This window comes from Cladophialophora immunda (genome assembly GCF_000835495.1).
Source record: "Cladophialophora immunda strain CBS 83496 unplaced genomic scaffold supercont1.8, whole genome shotgun sequence".
Classification (NCBI taxonomy): domain Eukaryota; kingdom Fungi; phylum Ascomycota; class Eurotiomycetes; order Chaetothyriales; family Herpotrichiellaceae; genus Cladophialophora; species Cladophialophora immunda.
In genome coordinates, this window is record NW_015622548.1 from 814,406 (window position 1) to 839,652 (window position 25,247).

Here is a 25,247-nt window from a genome sequence, read left to right on the forward strand (position 1 = left end):
GGGCGCTGATAAAGAGTCTAAGGATAATGGGGGTCAGACACCACTATCGTTGGCGGCGAGGCAAGGGCACAAGGAGGTAGTAAGACTACTTCTTGAGACGGGCGCTGAGCGAGAGTCTAAGAATAATGGGGGTTGGACACCACTATTGTTAGCGGCGAGGCAAGGGCACGAGGAGGTAGTAAGACTACTTCTCGAGACGGGCGCTAAGCGAGAGTCTAAGGAAAATGGCGGTCAGACACCTCTATCGTGGGCGGCGGAGAAAGGGCACGAGGAGGTAGTAAGACTACTTCTCGAGACGGGCGCTGATCTGGAGTCTAAGGATAATAGGGGTCGGACACCTCTATCGTGGGCGGCGAGTCGAGAGCAGGAGGGGGTAGTGAGACTACTTCTCGAGACGGGTGCTGATCATGAGTGTACGGATGATGAGGGTCTCACGCCGCTGTCGCGGGCAGCTAGGAACGGGCACGAGACAGTGGTCAAGCTGCTCCGTTCTCACCAGGAAAAGGTCGACAGCTTCTTGGGGATCGCCCACATGGATTGAGAATTCGGTGAGTCTACAACAGAATCCTAGACCTCTTCCTGACACTTCCTTTGTGCGAGGGCGAGACGTATAGCACATCACAGACAGAAAACACGGGACAGACCTGCTGCAACAACTGCTCCTCCATTCATTGCAACGTTCCTTTTCTGCAATCCCTAATGCTTGTGGAGAAGGTGTGAAGCAGGGACCCTGGTGAAGTCGGCAGAGAGATGTTGAGCGTGCGTAAAGGGAGCATATATATATTATATGCCCCGAACTGTGTTTCGTCCAATAAGGACAATGTGAGTCCGTGGAGCAGGGGCTCCATCAAACTATAGTTACTGCATTTGCCTGTCAATCTACTTTTGCTCAACCATGAATGGAAGGAAGCTGTCGGTATCATTCAAGAAATGACAAGACGCTCACCATGTCGCCAGAGTATGACGGAAGCTTGATGGCCTCGATCAACGAAATGAAGAGTTACATTGACTACCGCCATCTTCCTCCGGAAGGCAATAGCGGCACCGGCATCGTCTTTGCAATCATCTGTGTCGGCCGGATGGCAGCAGCTCCCTTCATCTGGTTCTCGGGCTGGAAGGGAAGACGAGCTGCCATTTTTGTCGGCTGTGTTGGTACTTGGGTTGGCGCGATTGTGATGGCTACCTCTCCGACGTTAGGCGGCTTCATTGCAGGTCACTTTGTACTCGCTTCTTCGGGCCTATTGCCTCCAGTTCGGCTCCTCTATACCTCATGAAGATTGCTTCTCCCCAATCCCGAGGAACGATAGCTGAAATGTACAACACGTTGTCCTATCTGGCAAGTATTTCGATTCCTGGTGGACCTTTACCTGCTGACTTTTACCTGCTGACTTTTCACCAGGCGATCAATCCTCGCAACCGTGACCACCTATACCTCGAACCTCCACCTGACAGACAATGGATGGTGTTATCTCTTGGCGGCTATCTCTCTGGCTGCAGATGGTTTTTCTCGGCATCGTTTGCCTAGGCATCAGGTTCTGTCCTGAATCCATAAGGTGGTGAGTGAACCTGGGTAGCCTCCGTGGCCGTGCTCGAAGTTAACACATTGAAGGCTAGTTGACAAGGATCGTATTGACGAAGCCCGCGAGATCATCATTGGCCTCCAGATTGAAGAAATGGCAGAGAGTGTCTAACAAAAGTGCCCCTTCGTACCTGGAGCGCCATCAGGCTGTGTTGGCAAAGGTATCAATGAATCGAGGCGCGGTCGGGCACTTTTGCACATTAAATACGAAGCCATATTCAGCTACGCGCCCAAACTTGGTGCAGCCAAAGATCTGCGGTTGCTCCCGCTGCGCGTGCGAAGGACCTTTGGAAAGGCTCGCGCCTAAACCCTCAAAGTTGAGGCTGCCTGCTTGTAGCATCTCATTTACTGTGCAACTTTTCATCTCCCAGATAAATAAAGGCCTACAATTGTGTGGCTCCAGATTGTGTTGAAAGCATACTCATCTCCCGATAAGATTATTGTCAAAACACTACAAATGAAGCTTCGCAGCGACACAGACTAATATATCTACTGTGTTACCCTTGCTTCAACGAACCAGGATCACTAAGCCTCCGCTTGAGTCTAATCCCGAAACTACCGACAAATTCTCGAAAATTGGCCAGAAAAGTAGGTGTCGCACGAACCATCACGGTTTATGCAATCGTTGTACCAAGATTGAGAATACTCATCGCCAAGTATCGAGATACCCGCTCCTCACGGTTCTGGCTCCCTGGGATGAGGAAAAGTGGAAATAGCGCTGCGAAGATCGCAAAGAAAGCTATACTTGTACCGGTTCTCTCTGAAAAGGCTGAAGTCGCTTTGATAGGAACCGTGAAAGAAATACGGAATGCGAAGTGCCCCGAATGTCTCCAACGGATAGGGTGTCGCATGTGCAGCAAATTATGTGAGATTCTGGCCTTGGAGGACCAATCCATTAGCGAGAACGCTTATATCACATTGAAGCTGGACCAACTGCATCTCAACAACTCAGTAATACGAGTGGGTGAAGATTCAGACAGCCTAGGTTCCTGGTTCACATATTGGAACAGATTGGAACGAAAATGGTGGTAGAAATCGACGAAGGCTCCAGCCTAGGATCGACATCGGTTTTGTTCAAGTTCTACATTAACTCTCTACCATTCCAGGGCAAGGAGCTCTTTCTTACCGCTGTCAGAATAGGTGGATCTCAACGTTATGAGCAATCGAGCACAGATGAAGCGTCGAGCTTTATACGATTGATTCGACCCACCACCGCCAATGTCAACTTTGCCCGACAGTGTTTGGAAAGATGCCTCCAGACACACAGAACACAATGTTATAAGAGAGATGGCACCACTTTGTAATGCGCTCTATAAATCTACTTGCTTAACCTCGAGGAACGATGTCTTGTTAAGTCTATAGCAGACGCTGATTATGTCGCTCTCAGTTACGTCTAGGGCTCCTACGTGAACGGATTCCATTGTAACACTGACAATATTGAGAAATTTCTCCTCCCTAGTAGTAAGGACGATCTAGAGTTTTATAAAGTCCTACCGCTCATATAATCTACAATCACCTTTACTAGGCAGGTTGGCAAACGATACCTGTGGATAGATCGATATTGCATCATTCAAGACGACTGTCGCCACAAGCATGAGCAGATAACGGCAATGGGTGCAGTGCAATTTGTGCCCAAGCATGCTTCATCATTGTCTCGCTAGAAGGCGACGCAGGACGCGGACTTCCGGGACTGGAGTCTCCAACTGGCAGCATGATACCGGCCCGTAAACGGAATATTTATCTCCAGACCGAGTATTATAGGGTCCGTTACGGTGTTCGATACAAATCCGTACCTTCGGTTGGTTCTTGGGCCAGTCGGGGCTGGACTTTCTAAGAGCAGATGTTTTCTCGACGACTGGTAATATTCGTCAATGGCAAATTTTTGTGAAAATGCAGGACATCGCTGTGCCAGGAGGACTTCGTGGGGGAACTTGTCACTGAAGAACAAAGTTAGAGCGGTCGTTTTGACACATTTATTTCTCCTGGATGGCCGGATATGCATTTATACCGACGACTTGTCGAGAACTACAGCAGACGAACACTCTCTTACCCATGTGATTCGATATCGGCTTTCTCAGGCGTGCTCATTTCACTACAAAGCTCATTTCCTGGGGGCTTTCTCTACGGTCTACCGGTTGAGAAGCTACCTACTTGGTCGTGGTGCAGATGGTTGGGCGATATCAATTTTGAACCATAGTCCGCAGCTGAGGAATGCTTATTTCTGTCGCATTACGTGCAAAATATCTACGCAAGCACCCCGATAGTCAACTAGTGCAAGCTCGACACTTGATCCGGCTCCAAGCAACCGATATCCAACTTCTATTCGACATATCGAGAAGGAGCATTGGCGGACTACTTGCCACCGAAATGGCGAAAGAATGGATTAGGGGAGTTTTAGCATGACGATATTCGCGAGTGCAAACTCTTTCGCTTCCCTATCCCTATTCTCCCCAGACGAAATACCGCAGTACTAAATATGGCACCTCAACATGGGATCTAGAGCACTCGGATCTTTGGAAACCTCGAACGCTCCTATCTCTATCTAGGCAATAAAGCTTTAGACAAGAGGAGATCCATCGAAGAGCCCTTCGATAGTGTTTTCGGGTGGCGCTACCTGCTCTCTGAACAGCGCGAAATCGTAGGAGTAATCTGGACCCGAATTGACAAGAGCCCGCCCACTGAACGAGGCGAAATCACTGCCATTTCCAAGGGCGAACTATATCTAGTACCGTAGAGCAGCGGAGTAGGGGTCTGAGAGCACCAATTCCACAGCTGGGAGCTCTATCGAAACAACAAGGTCCGTACGAAGCTCAATCGGTTTTATAACGTTATGTGGATCGAGAGAAAGGACGACGTTGCTTACAGAAGAGCCGCTGGCCGTGTAAACCAGTGCGTTTGGGATCGACTGAAACATGAGACGGTTGAGATCGAGCTCGCATAGATCCATGCTGAGTGGTAGAAAGTTGATGTCAGAGTCCGGAGATGGCCAAACTCGAGGATGCGCTGCTACTCTCCGACAGTGGCCACATCCACATTGAGCAATAACCAACCATAAGCCACTCCGCCCAAGTCGCCGCTCTCCGGATTTATTCTCATTCAACACAGCAGACAAAAGGAAAGACCCTTAGCCAGGAAGTGACTTGGATGGCCTGACAGGAGCTCTTGATACATCGACGAGCACTACTCGTATGGAAGGCGCACGAGGGGTCTAGATGAACCCCAGCTACCTCTCTACCTCCATCAGCTACAACTGATCTTCTCCGGATGTCCGCAACCATGGATTCTCTCACGAAGAAGACCTTCACCACGACAAGAGACTTGGCATATACATACATACTACCTGTCTCCGTCCTCGCATGGCCTACCGACTGTTTTATACTACCACGGCTGGCCAGACCGCGCTTCCCTATGGAAGGACCTGATTATGGACTACTTGCTCCCGGCTGGATACTGAGTGCTCGCTCCCGACTGCCTGGGCTACGGAGAGACCGACAAAAGTACAGATAAGAGGCTGTACTTTATCCATTACTAGGTCCGGGCTCAGAGGGTCCCCCTTTGGGCCTCGGCTACGGTTGCACAGCTGTAACCCCTTCACACAATGTCGATATCAACCCCCCAATCCTCCCCGTCCTGTCACTCCAGCCTAACAAGGAGTTTAGCTCATCACTTTCAGGGAGGAAACAGGAAAGAGGAAAGATGCTTGGCTACCCTCATCTCAGGGCATCAATGATCGGCCGTAGCCAGGGCTTCCCCGCATGACCTGGCATCGCCCCTAATACCAATCCAACTTTTTTGTTTGACTGTGTAAGCTGTGTCAATGCATTCTCTCTGGATGGCTCATACAAGGCGCGTTCATGTCGCCGACGAACGCGCATGAAACTCCCCGCGACGTCTGATACGGATCCAAGGTCATGAATTTCCCCACGCACTGTCGCCGGCCCGATGCCAACAAGCCAGGGCGAATGAGATTCGGCGTGCTCCACAATCTGAGTGACCTAACGGGGTCCTGCGTCGAGCCAGGGCAGTCATACACGACAAGCACATCGATCTCTGGTCTAGACCCGAGGCTGGACTAGCAATAAATGGCTTCCCAACTTGAGATCGAGGGCATGCAATGCGAATGATACGCCTGTACAACGACCACCGTGCTTTCATAACCTAAATACCCGACACCGTTTGAGATGAAGAACCAGGAGTTACGAGGCGCCAAGAGGAGGACACTGGCGACTTCCCCCATGTACGAGTAACGAAAGCACCTTGAGGCGGCTTCCGAAGTGAACACCGAGGCCCCAGCCCATCTTGGGACCATTAACGAACAGTCGCACGGAGCAACTTTCAGGGGAGCATTGGAAATTAGGCATTGGATAGACACTACGTCTTGGCCTCGGCAGAGCCTGCCTCTGAGGTCGTGGCCTTCTTCGGGACAAAGCCGTGATAATCCAGAGACCTCTCCGAACCACCCAATACGTCCACCTTGATGTCCCATTGAACTCCTTCACAGTTGAGGAGAGGTTTGATAAAGTGAGGTTGCCGGTATGTTACATAAATAAAGGTCGCATGAGGTTTGAGCACGCGAAAGACCTGGACGGGCAAGCGATGTTACTTTCGCACACAGCAAACACCTCGTACACAGAGACGCTCGAAATGGACCTCTCGGATGTATCGACAGGTATTATCAAGAACCTCTGTGGGCGGGTCCCAGGGGCTACCGTGAATCATCGGGTCTAATGTCCCCTTATCAAACGCAACATCCACCGACTCCTCGGACGGGATCTGATCCATCTGGCGGACGTCGGCGCGCTTCCAGGTGATGCCCCCGACATCCAGATGCCGTTTAGACATGGCCGCTACCACCACAGGCGAGAAGTCGACGCAAACTTGGTCCTTGTACCCTCTTCTTGAGAGGTCTTCCGGAATGGTCTGCCACGGAAATTTCAGCCATGAGCACTCTTCGATCGATCGCTTTGACGCAGCCTTGGTTTCCGTGCTTAGACCGATAGACACGGAGTAAAATTCGCGGATGGACTCCATACACAGTAAAATGTAGATGCACTAGACTTGTAATGGTACAATATAACAACTAGCCAACTAATTTACCCCACTCGGAGTACAGGTCGTTCCCAGTGGTCCACACCACCAGGTCCATAAAATGCCCAGCTAGTGGCTACAAAGTACATCGACCCGACACCATACATAGGCGACTACCGTTGGCATAGCGCCTTTGCCACTCCAATGCCATGCATGCCTCATGGCGCCAATGTGCCCGGCCGTTGGCGATAGATGGCCGTGTCTCCCTCGATAGTCCGACTCAATGCACCTCCGCCCACACGGGGGACCGGGCGACGTAGTCTTTCCAGGTGGTGAGCGGCTCGTCCACGATCTGCCGAAAGTCACACCGTCAAGTCAGCCATCTGGGGGGATCTTGCCTGGGCTAACTCGCGATGGATTGGGATTCGAAGGTCGGTTGAGTTGACCGATCATGATATACCAAACAAAACGCAAAAAAACAGAGATCTGGACAGGGAACTTACCGCCTGGCTCTCCCCGAGGTCGGCACCGCCGTAGTACCCGAACTGCGGCATCAGGAGCATATTCTCGAGCATCTCGTCCTGGATGGGCGCCGGCAGGCCCTTGGCCGCGAGGACCTTCTTGAACGCCTCCTCGGGGACTTGGCGCGCCGCGCCGCCGGGCCCGTCGCGGGCCTTGACGGCCTGGAAGTCGGCGAGGATCTGTTGCGGGGTGTAGTAGCCCGTGGCGCCGTAGACGCGGGCGCCCAGGACGCGGTCGCGGTGGAGCAGGATGCCCTTGACGAACTTGCCTGTGTCGGCGTCGGCGTCGAACAGCGGCATGGGCGCATCCGGGGGGATCGGCAGCGCCAGGTTCCACACGCCGCCCTGCGCGTTGTTCAGGCTCTGGCCCGGGATGTTGGACATGTAGAAGCCCGGCATGAAGAAGGTCGCCGGGAGGCCCTGCTCGCGGATGTACTGCTCCACCGCGGCCTTGGAGTCGAAGTGCGCGACTTTGGACAGTTTGCCCCCGGAGACTGTGGTTCCCGAGGATCACGGTTAGGTATTCCTGTGGCTTTGGATGCGGGTACTGGAGGGAGAGGGAATGGACGTAACGTACGCTCGGTGACATTCATCAGGCTGCTCCAGATCAGGTGCTGGACGCCGCACGCCTTGGCCGCGTCGGCGATGTTCTTGCCCTGCTGGATCTCCGCCGCCGCGCTCTTCTTCTCCCAGAAGTTGGTCACGGCGTAGACGGCGTATGCGCCCTGGAGGGCGTGGAGGAGGGACTCTTTGTCGTCGAGGTCCGCCTGGGAGGAGACCATGTCAGTCCCCGAGAGATTTGTCTCTCTGATCAACCACCCGACTTACCGACACGCACTCGCAGCCCATCTTGACCAGCTCCTGCGCGGCGGGCTTGGAAGGGTCTCTGGTGATGGCGCGGATGGAAAACATGGACGCGGCCGTGGGATCGCCCAGAACGGACTTGATCACGGAGCCGCCCTGCTTGCCCGTGGCGCCAAAGACCACCAGCACCTTCTTGGCGTGTCCGTTGGTGTGTGCGCCGGGCATCTTTGACCGAATGCTGTCGATGATACCCATGGATGTGTAGAACGAACAAAAACTAGAAGACAGAAGTTCTGAAAAGGACTCACTCTAGTGGATCGCTCGTACTTGGGGGAATTTTGGGATATGGCCGCCCTAGTCGACGTACTCTCTGTCTTTAAATATCGCCGTGGCAATTGTGACATGGTGTGTACCCATCATCCTTGTCCCAGCATCCCTCTTGTCTCGTCCGGAGTCTGCTGGCATCAGGTTTTCTGCGATCCTGTGCGTGAAGATCGAGGATTGACGGAAGCTGATGATGTATTTGTGAGCATCGTCGGCGTTCGGCAAAGCATGACGCGAGCGATTGGCAATCAACCAACTTGTAAGAACCCTTTGGTATGGGCGAGGGGACGATCAACTGGCATCGGCCTGATAAGTGTGGAGCAAGCCAAGCCCCAATCGTGCCGTATCTTCGGTCAACGACCACGACGGCCCCACACGTTGTTCCTGGATCTTGGATGATCAAAGCAGCTGTTTCGCAGAGTGTTAAGAGTAAACGAAGAACAGGTCGACGTAGCGGCAAGATGTATAGGAGGAGGGCTGTGAAGTCTCCTTTTCTGCGCGGTGGCCACACTTCATCTGTCCTGGCTGTATAATTTGAGGCGCGAATTTGGTACGTGTTGTTCCGTCTGCGCTGTCCAGACACCATGACTTTCACGGTTCGCGAACCCGTCCCCACGTCTCATCTCGACGGCAAGGTGGCTATAGTGACTGGCTCTGGACGCGGTATCGGCCGCGGCATCGCCATCGAGCTGGGAACGCGCGGAGCAAATGTCGTGGTCAACTACTCGCGAAGCTCCAAGCCCGCCAACGAGGTCGTCGCGGAGATCGTGGCCCACGGATCCGAAGCCATTGCCGTCCAAGCCGACATCTCCAGACCAGAACAGATCGCGCAACTGTTCGAGCGCGCCCAATCGCACTTCGGCCACATCGACATTGTCGTCTCCAACTCCGGGACGGAGCACTTTGGCAACATCGACCAGGTCACCCCAGAGGCCTTCGACCAGGTCTTCGCGCTCAACACGCGCGGCCAGTTCTTCGTCGCCCAGAACGCCTACCGGTTCCTCAGCGAGGGCGGGCGCCTGATGATGATGTCCTCGATCTCCGCGCACGTCGGCATGAAGGAGCACGCCCTCTACTCCGGGAGCAAGGTCGCGGTGGAGGCCTTTGGCCGGTGCCTGACCAAGGAGTTCGGGCACAAGAAGATCACGGTGAACGTCATCGCCCCCGGCGGCGTCGACACCGACATGGCTGCCGAGGCGGGCTGGAAGTACATCCCTGGAGCCGATCCGTCGTGGACGGCCGCGGACATCTCGCGCTGGGTCGCGGCGCGGAACCCGCTCGAGCGGACAGGGAAGCCGCGGGATATTGCCCGCGTGGTGGCTTTTCTGGCCAGCGAGGATGGAGGCTGGATCAATGGTGAGTAGTCGAGATTTTGGTTTTCCTTCATGTCGTTCTATCGGGAGGCTTACACTGCTATCAGGGCAGACAATCACAATCTCAGGGGGTGCCTTGGCGTAGGTCTGAAGTGTGGGATGTTTTCACACGGTCTGACCACAGAGTGTCGATATCATGCATAGATCTAGACCACCAGTCGCACTTAGCAGCTGCTAAACACGTTTCTTCCAATCATCTCATCCTTCCCTCAATCTTTAGTCTGTCACAGCACTAGCTTAGTTACCGTGAGATTGGGTGTTTCCATCCGTGATGATGCCGTGATCACGCTGCCTGTGGGCCGCGACGAACGCACACGTAACGGCGATCCTGAGATCTCATGCATGGCAGACATGTGTCTAGCGTCATGAACATCGAGATCTTGAATCAACGTGCATATGCCATGTAGCCGGGTGGCTCCACATTTCGTGACAAGCCCCTGTAGATACCCACCGAGGACGGTGACCGAAGCAGGGTTGGCCGTGAGACAGTTAAGGATGGCGATCGCGATGGCATTGTCACACAACAGATCTAATAAACATGGGCCTTTTTGGATTCGCAGTGCGCATTTCCATTTTCTAGGTTCTCTCAGCTTTCTTCTCGAACCCGAACTCTTGATCCACCGTATACCATCAATGGGTTCAATCAGTTCCATGAGCCCTATGGGCAAGGAGAGGATCACTTTTGATGGCAAGTTGGCCCATATCCTGAAGTCCCTCGATATGCTTTCCTTGGTTCATGGTGCTGATGAGATTCACCAGAGTGGCTCGACTGCAACGGCGTGCTCTACGAGTGGGCAGACTGCTACGACAACAAGGCAAGACTCAATCCCGCGCCCTGGACTTTACATCTGACCAATGAAATGACTTGCCTGACACCTGAAGTAGAACTGGTACGGGCTGATGGACATCATCGCCCCGACTCTCACGGTAGGACAATTCTCTTCATTTCCCTGTGCTGAGTTAGACTGACACCGACACCCCACCCCCAGATCGACTACGACAAAGTCAACAACGCCAAGTTCGCCGACCTCCCGGCCGAAAAGTACATCGAGATGATGAGCGACCCGCTGTTCCTCGGCGACGAGCTCGTCGCGTCGCAGCACCTCATTGGCGCCACCAAGTGGGAGAAGGTGTCGGACGCGGAGATTGTCTCGCACCACCAGTCGCGCGCCGCGCACCAGCGGTTCGAGGACGTGCGGCGCAAGGACGTCGCCGTCAAGGGCCACGGCCACGGCACGGTGACCACCTTCTACAAAAAGGTCAATGGGCAGTGGAAGTGGGCGGGGATCAAGACCAAGGTCATCTGGAACGAGTTCGACTTTGAGCACGTCTTCAGGGGCACTGCCGGGAAGGAGTAATTCCACAAAGTCGTTGTTCCATACCTTAGCTAGTGTGTGTACGAATAGATCGCTCGCGGGGAACGTAAGGCTGGAGCCTTGGCGCTCAGCCCCTTGCGGACCTCAGCCTTGTCCCCTTGCGAGAAGACTGCGCAGGCTCAATCCGTATATTATCTTCATGGACGACTCCTCTCCCCACAGTTTGCCATGTGCAAGCAATTGAGCGCTCCTGTGCGATCAATCCACCTGAGCTAGAGATACAGCTCCAAGACTATGGTAAATCTTCAGAAGCACTGGAGATTAAAAGATTGATCAACGAGACACTCGTCTGTCATTGGTGACGTTCTCTAAGCCTGAAGGGTGTAAATTGCCGCTTCATTTTTCATCGGCCTCCAACAAGAGGTGATCAATGCCTGAGTTCTCCATACCATAACGTATTTTCCGCAATGAAATCTCGATCTTCTCGACCTTCAACACACGGGCCGCGGTATGGTATCGACATGTCAAATGACGTTGGCGATGGTGTGGAACCTGAGACCAAAGGCACTCGGTCACCGACGTCTCCACACAACAATGCAGAGACACCAACCGCATTCAGGTACTGCTAATGACGATCAACCACCACGAGCTCGCTGAGCTCCAAGCTCCAAGCTGCTTTAAAAGGTATCAGACGACGCGTAAACACAGAATTGTTCCGGCGCGACTTTACAATCTGTTTGTTCAAGAGACTGTCTCAAGATCGTTGAGTCAGGTATTTTCGCTGTCGTGCTGTTCGCTTTCTCCTCGTGGTGTCAAGATGTTGTTTGTGACCCGCGGAGAAATGTCCTGGAAGTCTCTCTTCACCGCAGTGCTGTTCGCCAGGGCTGCTGTAGCAGCCCCAAGCTCAAATTTCAAAGCCTTGCAGCAGTGTGTTAGCGGTGCTCTCGCGGCAGGAGGCAATGTCGCGAAGCGTGTGCAATCGCCTGCAAATGCGACCTGGGACGATGCATATATTGGTGCTATCATGTTCGTATTCTGAAGCCGATTGCTCGGAGGTCACTGACTCAGAATCGGTGAAGCAAGCCAGAGACTCCCGCCATGATCACTTTCGCCGAGAGTTTCACTGAAGTGGGCGCGTTGATGGGATGTGCCAACAGCACTGGTTATCAGGCTGTGCCTCGGTCAGGACGGCACCAGTAAGCATTTCATAATTCCGCTAGTGATCCCTTCTGACAAATCGATGCAGCTTCGAAGGCTGGTCCGCGCTCAATGGCTCTCTGGTCATCGATGTATCCTCCCTCAGCTACGTCAAAGTCTCCAGTGACCTCAGCAATGCGACAATTGGGGCTGGCACAAACCTTGGCCAAATATACACGGAGTTGAGCGTGGTGAACAAGACGTTTCTGGGGGGAATCTGTCCCACCGTGGCACTGGGAGGATACCTTGGTGTTGGAGGTTACAGTCTCCAGCACCGAGCTCTTGGGATTGCCGTCGACCAGGTGCTTTCCTTCAAGGCACTTTTGGCCAGCGGCGAGCTTGTCACCGTGTCTCCAACCTCATATCCAGATCTGTGGTTCGCTGCACGAGGCGGTGGCCAGTACGCCTTCATCGTCGAGGCGACAGTGAAGATCCTCACCTTGCCACGATCCGCCATGGTCGTTGGCTTCTATAACAATTCGGACACCCGTTATGAGGTGGCCAGGAAATGGCTTGACTGGGCACCGACTGCGCCAAAAGAACTCACAACCCAGCTCAACGTCTATAACAACCGTACGCACCTGATTGGCTGGTATCTAGGTGGTACTCCTGAACAGCTCCGTGGAGCCCTGAACAAGTCAGGTCTTTTGGAGGTCCCAGACGGTATTGTTTCCATCGATGGCAACTGCAGCACGGCGAATTCGCGCATGTACTGGCAAGACCCTTCAACAAGGTGCACCGATGATGCGTCGGCCTACCAGGCTTTCCTCAAGGTGTACAACACCGAGGCAATCAACCTGACTCCAATCCAGCCGGTCTTCCGGCTCGACAACGCGCCAGCCATACCATCTCAACCGGTTGCCGAGCCATGGCCCCGCTTCGGTGTCATCAGTAAGACGTATTTCACCCAGAGGAGCAAACCCATCGCAAATGACACTTTGAGGGAAGTCATTGATAGTTCTGCAAAGTTAGGCCCCGACGCCGGCTTCTGGGGCGAATGGACCAGCTTCGGTATCGCCAACCCGACCACAACTTCAGCCTTCCCATGGTTGAAGGAGGCACAGGCTTTGATGCGAATCGAGATGAATTCGCCAAAGAACGTCACCGAGTACAACCAGAATCGTGCATGGCTGTTGAACTTTGAGAAGTTCTTCCGTCCCAAAGTAGGGTATGTTTTTGTGTTCCCTTCGATGTCAATACAACGGCGGCGAATTTGTCAACGAGAATTTACTGACCTCCATGATTCCTCATGCAGAAATGCGAGCTATGCGGGTTATGTCGATGCTGACATCAGTATCAACCCTCTGACTGCATTCTACGGCAATAATACCTGCCGATTGATCAGCATTAAACAGAAATATGACCCCAACAACTTCTTCCGAAACCCATTCTCGGTCCCTACTAAGGCACCAAAGGGCATCACTTGCTGAGCTTGGGAAAGGCACAGTAAAATTCTGCTGCATGTGATAGTGACGTGGTACTGTAAGATAGTTTCGCTTTGAAGATCTGAGTAATTAGAGAAAATGACGGAGAGTACAGAGGAACTTAGAATCCAGATCGTGGTTATGTAACCCAAAATCCGCAGCAAGGAATGGTCTTCATGTGACACTTTGGTCTAAAAGATTCTCAATCCGACGAAGCAAGAAAGCTCGCAAAGTTTCAATGTTCCGGGTCAAAAAATTTGCTGTTTGTCCAATCCGCATCGTATTGGTAACAACGGTATCACCGACCAGGTACAAAGGTCGAGATGAGCCTTCGGGGACCAGTCGTATACTTACGAGGAATCTGTCCGATTGAGGACGAGACCAGGTCCCTGTAACATGGCAGCCGCTCCAGGGACGAGACTCTCTGATGTAAGCAAAATGAATCCTCATCAACACAACCTCGACAAGCGGGCACACTGAAGTTAGAACCAATGACAATGGTTGAGGTGCCACAACGCTTCGGTCACCGTGTAGTTTTTCGGACTGGAGGCTGCCCCATGCCGACACTGGAGCCAAGGAGCAACGAATCCGTTCTGATCGAAGATATGATCATAGCTAACTCCAATGACATCAGCTTCCGTTCGGACATGAGACTTGGGTATATCACCTTGAAACTCTCAAAGTGAAAGAATCGCTCTGGCAGGCTTGCTTCAAAAATTCACAAACGCGGTTATTTTGATCTTTTGAACTTTCACTATGACCAACTTCTGGCCCAAGAAGCCCTTCTCCATCGCAATCATTGGCGGGGGGCTTGCTGGACTCAGTCTGGCGCGGGGGCTCCTCCGCCGTGGCATTAGCTGTCAAGTCTTTGAAGCTGCGCCCGCGTTCGCTGACATTGGAGCGGGTCTGAGCTTTGCCCTCAACTCTTTGGAAGCATTGAAAGCAGTCGATCCTGACTCTTATGAATGTTTCCTCAAGCGGTGCAACGAAATGTCGGAGAAGAAGGACGTATACATGACGTACCGAGACGGGAACGCGGAAGACAACCATCCGCTCACAACACTGTACTGCAAAGGTTCTGGACAGCAGGCCGTGCACCGTACGTTACTAGTCAAGGTCTGGATGAATTCCTCGGAAACAATAAAGACAAACTTCTGACAAGCCCTAGGATATGGTGTCTTTGATGCCTGAGGGCACATGGCACATGGATAAGAGACTGACAACCATCGAGGAAAATCCATCCGGCGGAGTTACTTTGAGCTTTGAAGATGGAACAATGTTCGACGCCGATGCTGTGGTCGGCGCGGACGGAATCAAATCCAGGACTCGCCAAATCCTCTTGGGAGCCGATAATCCCGATGCTAAGCCGAAGTATTCAGGAGAATTCGGCTATCGCAGCCTTGTTCCCATGGACAAGGCTGCAGAGGTTTTGGGCGAAGACTTCGCAAGGAACAGCAATGTTAATATTTCGGAGGGCGCCCTCACAACCACGTACCCTGTCGAAAAGGGGACCATGCTCAATGTTGTGGCAGCGCGCGACCAGCCAACTTGGGATGATCCAAACTGGGTGATTCCGGCAAACAAGAAAATGGTCGAGGAAGAGTTCAAGGGAACCGGACCACAGATGCAAAAAGTGGTGTCTTTATTGGAGGATCCACAGAAATGGTCACTGTGGCATCACCCAGATGCTACTACTTTCTACCGTGGTCGATTTTGCATCATTGGTGATGCTGCGCACGCGGCCACTCCTCACCAAGGCGCAGGGGCTGGACAAGCGTTTGAAGATGCTTTGGTTCTGGCTCGGCTTTTGGCGGATGATAATATCAAAACGGCCGGTGACATTGAGACCGCATTCGCTGCATTCGACGCCATCCGCCGACCACGGACTCTGAAGATTGTCGATACTAGCAGAGAAAACGGTGAAATCTGCATGAAGAGGGGTGAGGAGACAGGAGCGGACCTGGAAAAAATCAAGCACAATCTCGACCACAGATTCAACTGGATCTGGTACGACAACCTCGAGGGACAGGTTGGTCAAGCTAAGGAAAAGTTGAAGGACTTGAAAGGTCCAGAATTTGAGGAAGACAAAAGATCTCCGTCACAGCGCGAAGCTCTCAATGAGTCGACTCTTGAAGCCTCTTACCGACCCGCAATCCTTAGAAACGAAAGCTTTTCGCAGCTGGGCGCTCCGGCAACACCGGCGGTGAAAGTGTGATTTGGAGGGATATCATCCAGAGCTTGATTCATTCTCTTCTGTCAGTTTTGCGGGGTTGGAGTTGTTTAAGAAGGCATTAGTTGTACCAAAATCACACGCAAAACCATTAGATAAACAATTCAAAATATTGGACTGGTAAAGGATCTTCTCTTATCACATACGACTCACCTCTCCCACCCAAAACACACCCAATCTCGGTGTAGGGTGTGAGTTCAAGGAAACGATAGAGCCGCCATTGCCGTCTCCTCATGGAAGAAACATGGACGGTCTGGACCATGGGATGCGTCGATTTGCCTCAATCTCGAGCTCAATGCGTGCAAAAGAAAATGCAGCGTCGAAGCTCGATCTACCAAGGGCCTGTCGAGATCGAGGATGGCAATAGAGATCGCCAGATTTCTATTGCCAATCACTCGAACTGTGTTCGTTCACCTATGTGAATCAATGGACTATGCGTGAGCGGTTACACTGCTGAGAACTGACCGGCGAGCGAAATTCGGTGGATATTTTGAGCTGCTCAAAATGCCAATGATCCACAACAGGGTGAAATCCATGCACCAACGTGTCTGCAACTCTGGTGGCGGCGTTCAGTGTCGTCATATGCTAGGTTCACCGGTCAGTAAATGCACCGGCCCTTTTGAGCCTCTTTCGGACTGCCTTGGTGTGTTCGCCTGGCAGCGCTGCTTGTGCCATGTGCGACATATTGTGGATAAGACCTGCACTCTGAGCATTCCTTGAATCTCCCACGGAGTTTGCTGATTGGGTTCATGTCTGCGCAAAGAACAAGCGCTTCAAACGTCATCGCAGATTGCCTGCTCTTTCATGTGCTCGTTCCCACTGTACCCTTAAGCCTCCAGCGTTGTCGGTGGCCGATAGTTCGTAGAATCAGCTGGGTTCGAGGGCGTGTTTCGCGAGGCTCCAACAGTAGAAAAACACGCTGGGGGCGCTCGCAACTTTCACACCTGGATGTATTCAGTGTTCAAATCTAGATTCACTGTCCCCCACAAATGTGTCTGCCTTTCTCTTGGGCAGACATTCCAACGACCATGGGACGGGACATCAAAGTCCTCCTATTCGGAGACCAATCAGAAGAAAGATTTGAAGACCTGCGCCAGTTAGTCACAGCTACCGACAACCCTCTTCTGAGCACTTTTCTTGAGAAGGCATATTTTATGTTACGAGATGAAGTCGCCCACCTCCCTTATGTGATGCGGGGCTTGCCTGGCTTCACAAGCATTGAGACCTTGCTGTGGCGGTACAGGGAGGCCGGCGTGCGACATCCTGCGATCGAAAGTGCATTGGTGTGTGTTCATCAGATTGGGACTCTGTTGAGGTGAGTGGGAAGTTGTCGAGTGTCGTCGTTCTTTTCCCCCTGGAGGAGATGCACGTGCATGCCAAGCCTTAAGCGGGGGATGAAGCCTGCGGCTGCAATGAGGCGCATACAGCTTCAGCTTCAGCTTCACGTGTACCTCGCACTAGCCTCCGTTCTCGATAGGATCTTTGCTTAGAGATGTTTATGGAATACTCACTAATCTCCTCCCCAGACATTACGGCGATGGATCCGAGATCTATCCCAAGCCCGAGGATACCAGACTCGTGGCATCCTGTACCGGACTGCTCTCTGCCGCCGCCGTCAGCTGCGCCCGTACCTACCGCGAGCTTGTCTCCGTTGGCCTCGAGGCCCTCAAGCTCGCATTCCGTGTGGGCACTCAGGTCACCCAAGTGTGTGATGAGATTGAACAGTCGTCGCTGCCAAGCAGCTGGGCAGCCATTTTCCCCGGAGTAGGCAAGGAATCGGCCTATTTAGTCTTGGATGAATACTACAAGAAAACTGTACGCCCCTTTCCTCTCATTTTGTTGCGCCTCAGTTTCTGAATCAAGGCTACTGCTGCAGAAAATTCCCCCCACCAGTCGACCTTATGTGTCTGCGACTAGCACCAACTCAGTCACCATCAGCGCTCCTCCAGGAGACTTGGAAAGTCTAATTGAAGCCGACATCTTCAAATCCTGCCGGCCAATTCGGCTTCCTATTTTCGGGCCCTACCATGCACCTCATTTCTATAGTAACGAGACGGTGACCTCCTTGGCTGCGTCCATCGAGGGTGCGAGCACAGGTGAATCGAAAGCCCGAATTCCCATCATCAACAATGGCAAAGAGTATGCCTACGAGGCGTCCAATTTCCGCCAACTGGTTGAGGATGTCCTTGAGGACATTCTTCTCAAACCCCTACATTGGGACAGGCTGTGTACCAACTGTGTGGCCAGTGTCTCCTCGGCTGAACCCGAACAATGCCGCGTCGTACCTGTGGGTGCGAAGAATGCCTCAGCTAGCCTGGTCAATGCTTTGAATCACAAAGCCTCATTCAAGACTGTGGTTGATAACCGCAAGACAGAGGTCGCCGACCAGCCTAAGGAGCCCAAGCCAATTGGAGGTCTCGGTAAACCCGAAATTGCTATCGTTGGCATGTCGGGTAGATTTCCAGATGCCATGAGTCCGAGCTTATTCTGGGATCTTTTGAAGAAAGGCCTTGACGTTCACCGCGAAGTGCCTCCCGATCGATTTGATGCGCAAGCACACTACGACCCGAGCGGCAAACGCAGAAATACAAGTCACACACCATATGGCTGTTTCATCGAGCACCCTGGCTTGTTTGACGCCCGCTTCTTCAACATGAGTCCTAAGGAAGCGTCTCAGACGGACCCCATGCATCGACTTGCTCTGCTGACTGCTTACGAGGCGCTTGAAATGTCGGGATATGTTCCCAACAGGACGCCTTCAACTATGGTTGATAGAGTCGGTACATTTTATGGCCAAACTTCTGATGATTGGCGAGAGATTCAAGATGGACAAAACGTCCAAACATATTTCATTCCTGGTGGGTTCTGTTCCTCTTTTGATTCATATTGCCATTTCTCATTTCTTACAGGAGGTGTGAGAGCTTTTGCGCCCGGACGAATCAACTATCATTTTGGCTTTTCAGGGCCCAGCTTCAGCGTCGACACAGCCTGCTCTTCCAGTCTCGCCGCAATCAACATTGCTTGCAACTCTCTGTGGCTTGGAGACTGCGACACAGCTCTTGCCGGTGGTCTAAATGTCTTGACTAACCCAGATATCTTCTCCGGGCTGTCGCGTGGCCAGTTCTTGTCCAAGACGGGCAACTGCAAAACATTCGATGATGCAGCGGACGGTTACTGTCGTGGAGATGGTGCCGGCACGGTCATCCTCAAACGTCTGGAAGATGCTGAAGCAGATAACGACCCAATACTGGCTGTCATCCTTGGAACAGGAACCAACCACTCTGCCGATGCCGTCTCAATCACTCACCCTCATGCGGGTGCTCAGGAGTATCTCTTCAAGAAGGTTCTTACAGAGTCTAACCTCGATCCTCACGATATTTCTTATGTGGAAATGCACGGTACTGGTACTCAAGCAGGTGATGCCATCGAGATGGAATCGGTTCTGAATTCATTCGCTCCATCGACTCGACAGCGTCCTCCAGACCGCCCACTCTATCTAGGGTCTGTAAAAGCGAATGTCGGACACGGCGAGGTATTCATCAATCCAAATCTTTCTCATAGAAGTGATGCTGATCTACTCAGGCTGCCTCGGGTATCACTGCCCTCGTCAAAATCCTCCTCATGCTCGAGAACGATCTTATTCCACCTCACTGCGGTATCAAAGGTAGTATCAACCACAATTTCCCTGATCTTAGAGCTCGCAATGTACACATCTCGCTCGGTCGCGAGACTCCCTGGAAGCGACCGCAAGGTGGCAAACGTAGAATGTTCTTGAACAACTTCAGTGCCGCAGGAGGGAATACCTCCCTTCTCATGGAAGATGGAACTCTGCCTACCCTGGAGGGCAAAGATCCTCGCTCAACTGCTGTCGTTGCGGTTACTGGTAAGACTAAGAAAGCCTTGGTGGACAATACAAAGAACCTCATCGGGTATATCTCCGACAAACCTGTCGATCTCCCACGTTTGTCCTACACCACGACAGCCAGAAGAGTACACTACTCCTACAGAACGATTGTTGCCGGCTCCGATTTGGCTGTCATTCAGTCTGGACTGCGAGAATCTTTGGAATCTGAGCCAGCTCCTGTTCCTTCGGGTGTCCAGATGGTATTTGCCTTCACTGGGCAAGGATCTCACTACACTGCCATGGGCAAACAGCTCTACGAAACGAACAACCAATTCAAAGCTGATATTCGGCGCTTCGATCTCCTTGCTCGGAATCAAGGACTGCCAGCTATCTTGCCCTTGGTCGATGGCAGCACTGCAATCGAAAAGCTCAGCCCAGTGGTGGTGCAAACTGGAGCGGTTTGTGTTCAAATGGCGCTTGTTCGCTTGTGGCAATCTTGGGGTATCAAGCCTGCCGCAGTCATTGGTCACAGCCTTGGAGAATATGCGGCATTGCAGGCAGCTGGTGTCCTGTCGATCAATGATGCTGTCTTCCTGACCGGCACAAGGGCTAAGCGTCTTGAACAGCACTGTACGATGAATACGCACGCAATGTTGTCTGTGGCTGCCTCGGTCCAGGAACTTGAGGGGGTTGTTGACGGGAGGAAACTTGAGATCGCCTGCATCAATGGTCCAAAGGCAACGGTGATCAGTGGAGAGTCTTCCAACATTGACAAGCTGAAAGAGCAGTTGTCCTCCAAAGGCATGAAATGCACCAAGTTGGCAGTGCCTTTCGCATTCCACTCCGCCCAGGTAGAACCTGCCTTGGATGACTTCGAAGCAGCTGCCGCAGGAGTTACCTACAATGTCCCTAAGATACCGTTCATTGCTCCACTATTGAGCACTGTGATCACGGAGAAAGGAATCATCAACGCAGAGTACCTGAGACGTCACTGCCGTGAGCCGGTGAACTTCTTGGGTGGCATTCAAGTTGCAAAGGACAAGGGCATTATCAAGGACAAGACCCAGTTCCTGGAAATCGGCAGCCACCCAATCTGCAGTGGTATGGTCAAATCGATCCTGTGCTCGACTACTGTGGCACTTCCGTCATTGAAACGGGACGAGGATGTTTACAAGACTCTAACAGCGACTCTCTGTGATCTTCATTACGCTGGTCTCACCATCAACTGGAATAGCTACCATGAAAGCTTTCCCCGCTGTCAGCAGGCCCTGAAGTTGCCAGCATATGCTTGGGACGCCACCAACTACTGGATTGAGTACGAGAACAATTGGACGCTCACCAAGCCTAATCTGGCGCCGACCTTTGAGGGCGAGCAGGCCAGGAAGCTGAGCACAAGCACTGTGCAGCGTATCGTGGAAGAGAAATTCCAGGGTCAAAGTGGTACTTTGACCACCGAAACCGATATTTCCAAGCCAGAACTAGAGGAGACTATCAAGGGCCACCTTGTGAATGGTTCCGCCTTGACTTCCAGCGCAGTCTACGCAGACATGGCGTTCACCATTGGTGACTATGTCCACCGCAAGCTACAACCCGAGATTGAGAAGTTCGCGTTGAATTGTGCCAACATGGTCGTTGCAAAGCCCCTCATCTTCAAGGGTGGCGAGCAGCTTCTCCGCGTCGACTGCAAGGCAGATCTTACCCAGGGTATCTGCTACCTCACCTTTTACAGCGTTGGCCCCAAGGGGCAGAAGCTTATGGAGCACGCCCATTGTGAGGTTCAGTATGGCGACGCCGAGAGATGGTCTACGGATTTGGCTCGACAGAAGTACCTTGTGCAGAGCCAAGTCGACCGGCTTTTGCACATGGGTCAAAATGGTGTGCTCAGCCGACTTCAGCGAAAGATGGCCTACAAGCTGTTCTCTGTCCTTGTTGACTACCAGAACGCCTATAAAGGCATGGCAGAAGTCATTCTTGACAGTCCCTTGTGCGAAGGTACCGCTAAAGTCGAACTGCAGACCGGCAGTGCTGGCAACTTTTACATTGCGCCGTATCACATCGACTGCCTTTGCCATCTTGCAGGCTTCATCATGAATGCAAACGACGAACTCGACTCTTCCCAGACAGTCTACGTCAATCACGGGTGGGATTCTCTACGCTTCTTCGAGAAGCCATCGCCGTCGAAGCCTTATCGTTCCTACGTCAGGATGCAACCTACAGATCCCAACTCCAAGGACTACTCCGGAGATGTGTACGTCTTCGACGGCGAAGGCAACATTGTCGGCCAGATCGGCGGCTTGACCTTCCAATTCTTGCCCAAAGTGATCCTCGATCGAGTCCTGCCATCGCCCGGTGGTGCAAAGGCGGCTGCCCCTGCTCCAGCTAAGGCCGTTGCTGAGTCAAAGAAGGTCGCCCCTAAATCCACTCCCAAGCCAAAGGCGGCTCCTGCCGGACCGAGTGTTATGAGCCGGGCATTGGATATCATGGCCGAAGAAATTGGTGTCTCTGTCGCAGACCTGACCGATGACACCGATCTCAGTGCACTTGGTGTCGACTCGTTGATGAGTCTGACCATCTCGGGCAAGTTCCGCGAAGGACTAGACATTGAAATCCCGTCGACCTTGCTGGCCGATTCCGAAACATTCAAACAGGTCAAGGACTTCTTGTCTCAATTTGAGACCAAAGATGCTGGGGGTGCACCACCATCCCCATCGACAGCCTCGGTCGAATCGACTGAACTGTCTGGAAATTCAACTCCTGCTCAGGCGGATACAGATTCCATGACTTCCGCCTCCCAGATTGACGAGGAGCCAATTGGAAAGGACGATGGCAAACTTGAAGCCATGCGTGCTGCCGTCGCCGAGGAGACTGGCATGGACCCGAGCGAAGTGACTTCCGACATGGACCTTGAAGCCGTTGGCATCGATTCTTTGATGTCCCTTCAGATCCTGGGCTCTCTGCGCGAAGACAAGGGTATCGACCTGCCACCTTCGTTCTTCAGTGACCACAGCACTTTTGGTGACATCGAAAAGGCGCTGGGCGGAGGCGGAGAAGCCGCGAAGCCCAAATTTCCCGCCAAGTCCGAGGAAATGTCCACGGAACAGGTCGTTGCGGAGATGGAAACCAACGATGGTCAAAGACCGGCTCGGCCTTCGAAGGGGCAGCAACCTTCTCCGGCCGCTGGCACCAACAAGGCGTTCAAAGCATCATCAGTCCTACTGCAGGGAAATCCCAAAACCGCCACAAAGACGGTGTTCATGTTCCCTGACGGCTCGGGCTCTGCCATCAGCTATGCCACCATCCCTCCAATCTCGCCCAAGGATGTGGCGTTGATTGCTCTGAACTGCCCGTACATGAAGGAACCGGAGGCCTTTGAGGATGGTATTCCAGGAGTCACAGCGCTGTACCTGGAAGAAATCCGTCGTCGCCAACCAAAGGGTCCCTACATCCTGGGTGGCTGGTCAGCGGGAGGCATCTGCGCCTACGAAGCCTGCCTGCAGCTCTCTGCTGTCGGCGAGACCGTTGAGAAGCTCATCTTCCTCGACGTCCCGTGTCCTTTGCCACCACAGGCCCTGCCACCACGGCTTCACCACTTTTTCGACTCGATCGGTCTCCTGGGCCAGGAGGGCGAAGCACCGGGCTGGCTCATCCCGCATTTCACGGCGACTATCAAAGCACTGAGCAGCTACCGTCCACGCCTCATGGACCCGGCGAAGGAGAAGATTCCGACCGTGTACACCGTCTACGCACAGGACGGTGTGTGCAAGAACGACAACGACCCGCGGCCCGAGCTCACTCCGGATGATCCGCCGCACATGAACTGGCTGTTGTTCAACCGCAAGGACTTTGGCCCCATTGGCTGGGAGCAGCTGTTCGGCGGCTCCGACAACATTGTCGGCCTGGACCCGGTCCCCAACGTCAACCACTTCACAATGATGCGCGAGCCCATGGTCAAAGAGCTGCCCAGCCGGATTCAGAAAGCCCTGGGCGTGACTGGCGAGTAATCTCTCTCGCCGAGGCCAATGCAAGGGTGAAGGGTCCTATTCCTTTTCGTGCATGAGACTTGCCGGATGGAACGCAACGAATTGGACACGGTCGGAGATGAAAGCCGCCGAAGAAGGAAATGGGATCCCTTGTGCCTGATTCCTCTTTAGACCACGCATAGAAAAAAAAAGACGAAGGTCTCCAAATGCCTAGACAAAAAAGAAGAAAGAAACCAGAGAAGGAAAAAAAAGGGAGAAAAGAGAAAAGAGGAAAAAAGAGATCAAAATCCCCTCGTGCTTGCGAGGACTTGCTTGGGTTGCCAAAGCATGCGAGCCCGAGCCCGAGCCCGAACATGTGGATGACCAAGTCAGCGAGCAAGCATGCAAGCCAGCAATTTCCAGGGGTAGGGTTGGTAAGATTTTGTGCTGGGAAAGGGTATGGCAGGCAGGGCGCGACAGGATACGAGGTGCATTTACTTGACACGTCGGAGTTGGAAGGGAGTTTCTTTTGGGAGGACAAAACAACCCTGTGGTGGTTCTTCGCAGCCTCCTCACCGTCTTTTATTCCTCCCTTTAACTTCCTTTTTGTGCACTTCCCTCCTTCTCTCACTTCGCTTCCAGATCCTCGGGCAGTTTGGCTTGGTCAGGTATGTAGGTACCTAGTTTAGGGCCAGGCGACCGGGTCTGGGGCTGTTCAATAGAATTTCCGTTCCGAGATTTGAGATGTGAGAGAGAGTTGGCGTCCGCACGCGCACCTGATTGAGAGCCTATAGACAGACAGACAGATTCCCTCACAGTCCCTCCCTTGTACAAACAAGAAAAGAATGGCGCAGAGAGAGAACACGGTCTTTCTGTGCGCACTACGGAGATACAAGGAAAGGTGAACAGTCATGTATGTCGACATCCACATTTCCATGTCCACGTCTAACGTCCACGTCCAGAAGATGACGCGGGGGCGTTTCCACCTGCATCCTCCATGTCTTGAAAGGCTGGGGTCCAACCAAGCCCACAATGTGTCATGATGAGTCTGGACTTGGATATGGGTGGTGATAATCATCGTCATCGGGGCCCGTTCAGACTCCAGGAACCTGCTGGTATGCTGGTCATGACGGTAGCACACAGTGGCTACTACTATGACAAGATAGATATGGTATGGGGGAATGGGGAAACATCCGAGACCATTGAACTGTCATCAGGCAAGCAGTGATAGTACTCGTAGTAGCCAAGGATGCAGCTTAGCGGTATGGTCCGCAGCAGAGGATCAATCCGTGAGAAAGGGGGCGAGGAAGCCAGAACAGGAAACAAGGAAGAGAGATAGATGAGGCAAAAAAGGGAAAGTACTCGGTAATCACAATCCAACGACTCTGACGCGAAGCATTGAGTTGACAAAGAAGGCAGCAGCGGCGCCCAAGACCAGAATCGTGATCAAAAATGGCCATGCTTGCGGGCCATGTCGTGCGTCGTTCAGCTTTGCTTTTTCTCTTAGCATTTCGGGGGCCGATACAACGTTGTGGTCGACTTTTGCCAGCTGGTGCGAGCATCAGCGCCTATCGGAAACAAGGTTGGTAGCACATCGTGATGCGTCCTACCAAAGGCGGATCGTCCCCAACTCCAGCTGGAATAACTT

General features: G+C 52.8%; 5 protein-coding genes across 5 annotated transcripts in view; 4 read left to right on the forward strand and 1 right to left on the reverse strand.

Moving 5' to 3' along the window:
- Positions 1-541, forward strand: part of PV07_12334 (uncharacterized protein) — a gene marked incomplete at both ends in the record, with an annotated part of 3,668 nt that extends 3,127 nt beyond the window's left edge. Inside the window, one exon of the mRNA XM_016399854.1 lies at positions 23-541. Within this exon, the coding sequence (XP_016242666.1) occupies positions 23-541 (519 nt within the window). The remainder of the gene's footprint in view (positions 1-22) is intronic.
- Positions 542-947: 406 nt separating this feature from the next.
- On the forward strand, positions 948-1,274 carry PV07_12335 (uncharacterized protein; the record flags this gene model as incomplete). The annotated part of the gene is made up of 1 exon (XM_016399855.1): positions 948-1,274. The coding sequence occupies one exon, from the start codon at positions 948-950 to the stop codon at positions 1,272-1,274; it is 327 nt and encodes a 108-aa protein (XP_016242667.1).
- Positions 1,275-5,950: 4,676 nt separating this feature from the next.
- On the reverse strand, positions 5,951-8,187 carry PV07_12336 (uncharacterized protein; the record flags this gene model as incomplete). The annotated part of the gene is made up of 5 exons (XM_016399856.1): positions 5,951-6,160; positions 6,209-6,631; positions 7,111-7,622; positions 7,706-7,895; positions 7,957-8,187. 5 exons carry the CDS (start codon positions 8,185-8,187, stop codon positions 5,951-5,953), a joined length of 1,566 nt encoding a protein of 521 aa, XP_016242668.1.
- Positions 8,188-11,762: 3,575 nt separating this feature from the next.
- On the forward strand, positions 11,763-13,572 carry PV07_12337 (uncharacterized protein; the record flags this gene model as incomplete). The annotated part of the gene is made up of 4 exons (XM_016399857.1): positions 11,763-11,971; positions 12,025-12,141; positions 12,192-13,310; positions 13,398-13,572. The coding sequence occupies 4 exons, from the start codon at positions 11,763-11,765 to the stop codon at positions 13,570-13,572; spliced, it is 1,620 nt and encodes a 539-aa protein (XP_016242669.1).
- Positions 13,573-17,262: 3,690 nt separating this feature from the next.
- On the forward strand, positions 17,263-24,263 carry PV07_12338 (uncharacterized protein). The gene is made up of 4 exons (XM_016399858.1): positions 17,263-17,611; positions 17,673-18,654; positions 18,706-19,328; positions 19,379-24,263. The coding sequence occupies exons 2-4, from the start codon at positions 18,243-18,245 to the stop codon at positions 23,639-23,641; spliced, it is 5,298 nt and encodes a 1,765-aa protein (XP_016242670.1). The 5' UTR covers positions 17,263-17,611; positions 17,673-18,242; the 3' UTR covers positions 23,642-24,263.
- Positions 24,264-25,247: the final 984 nt, after the last annotated feature.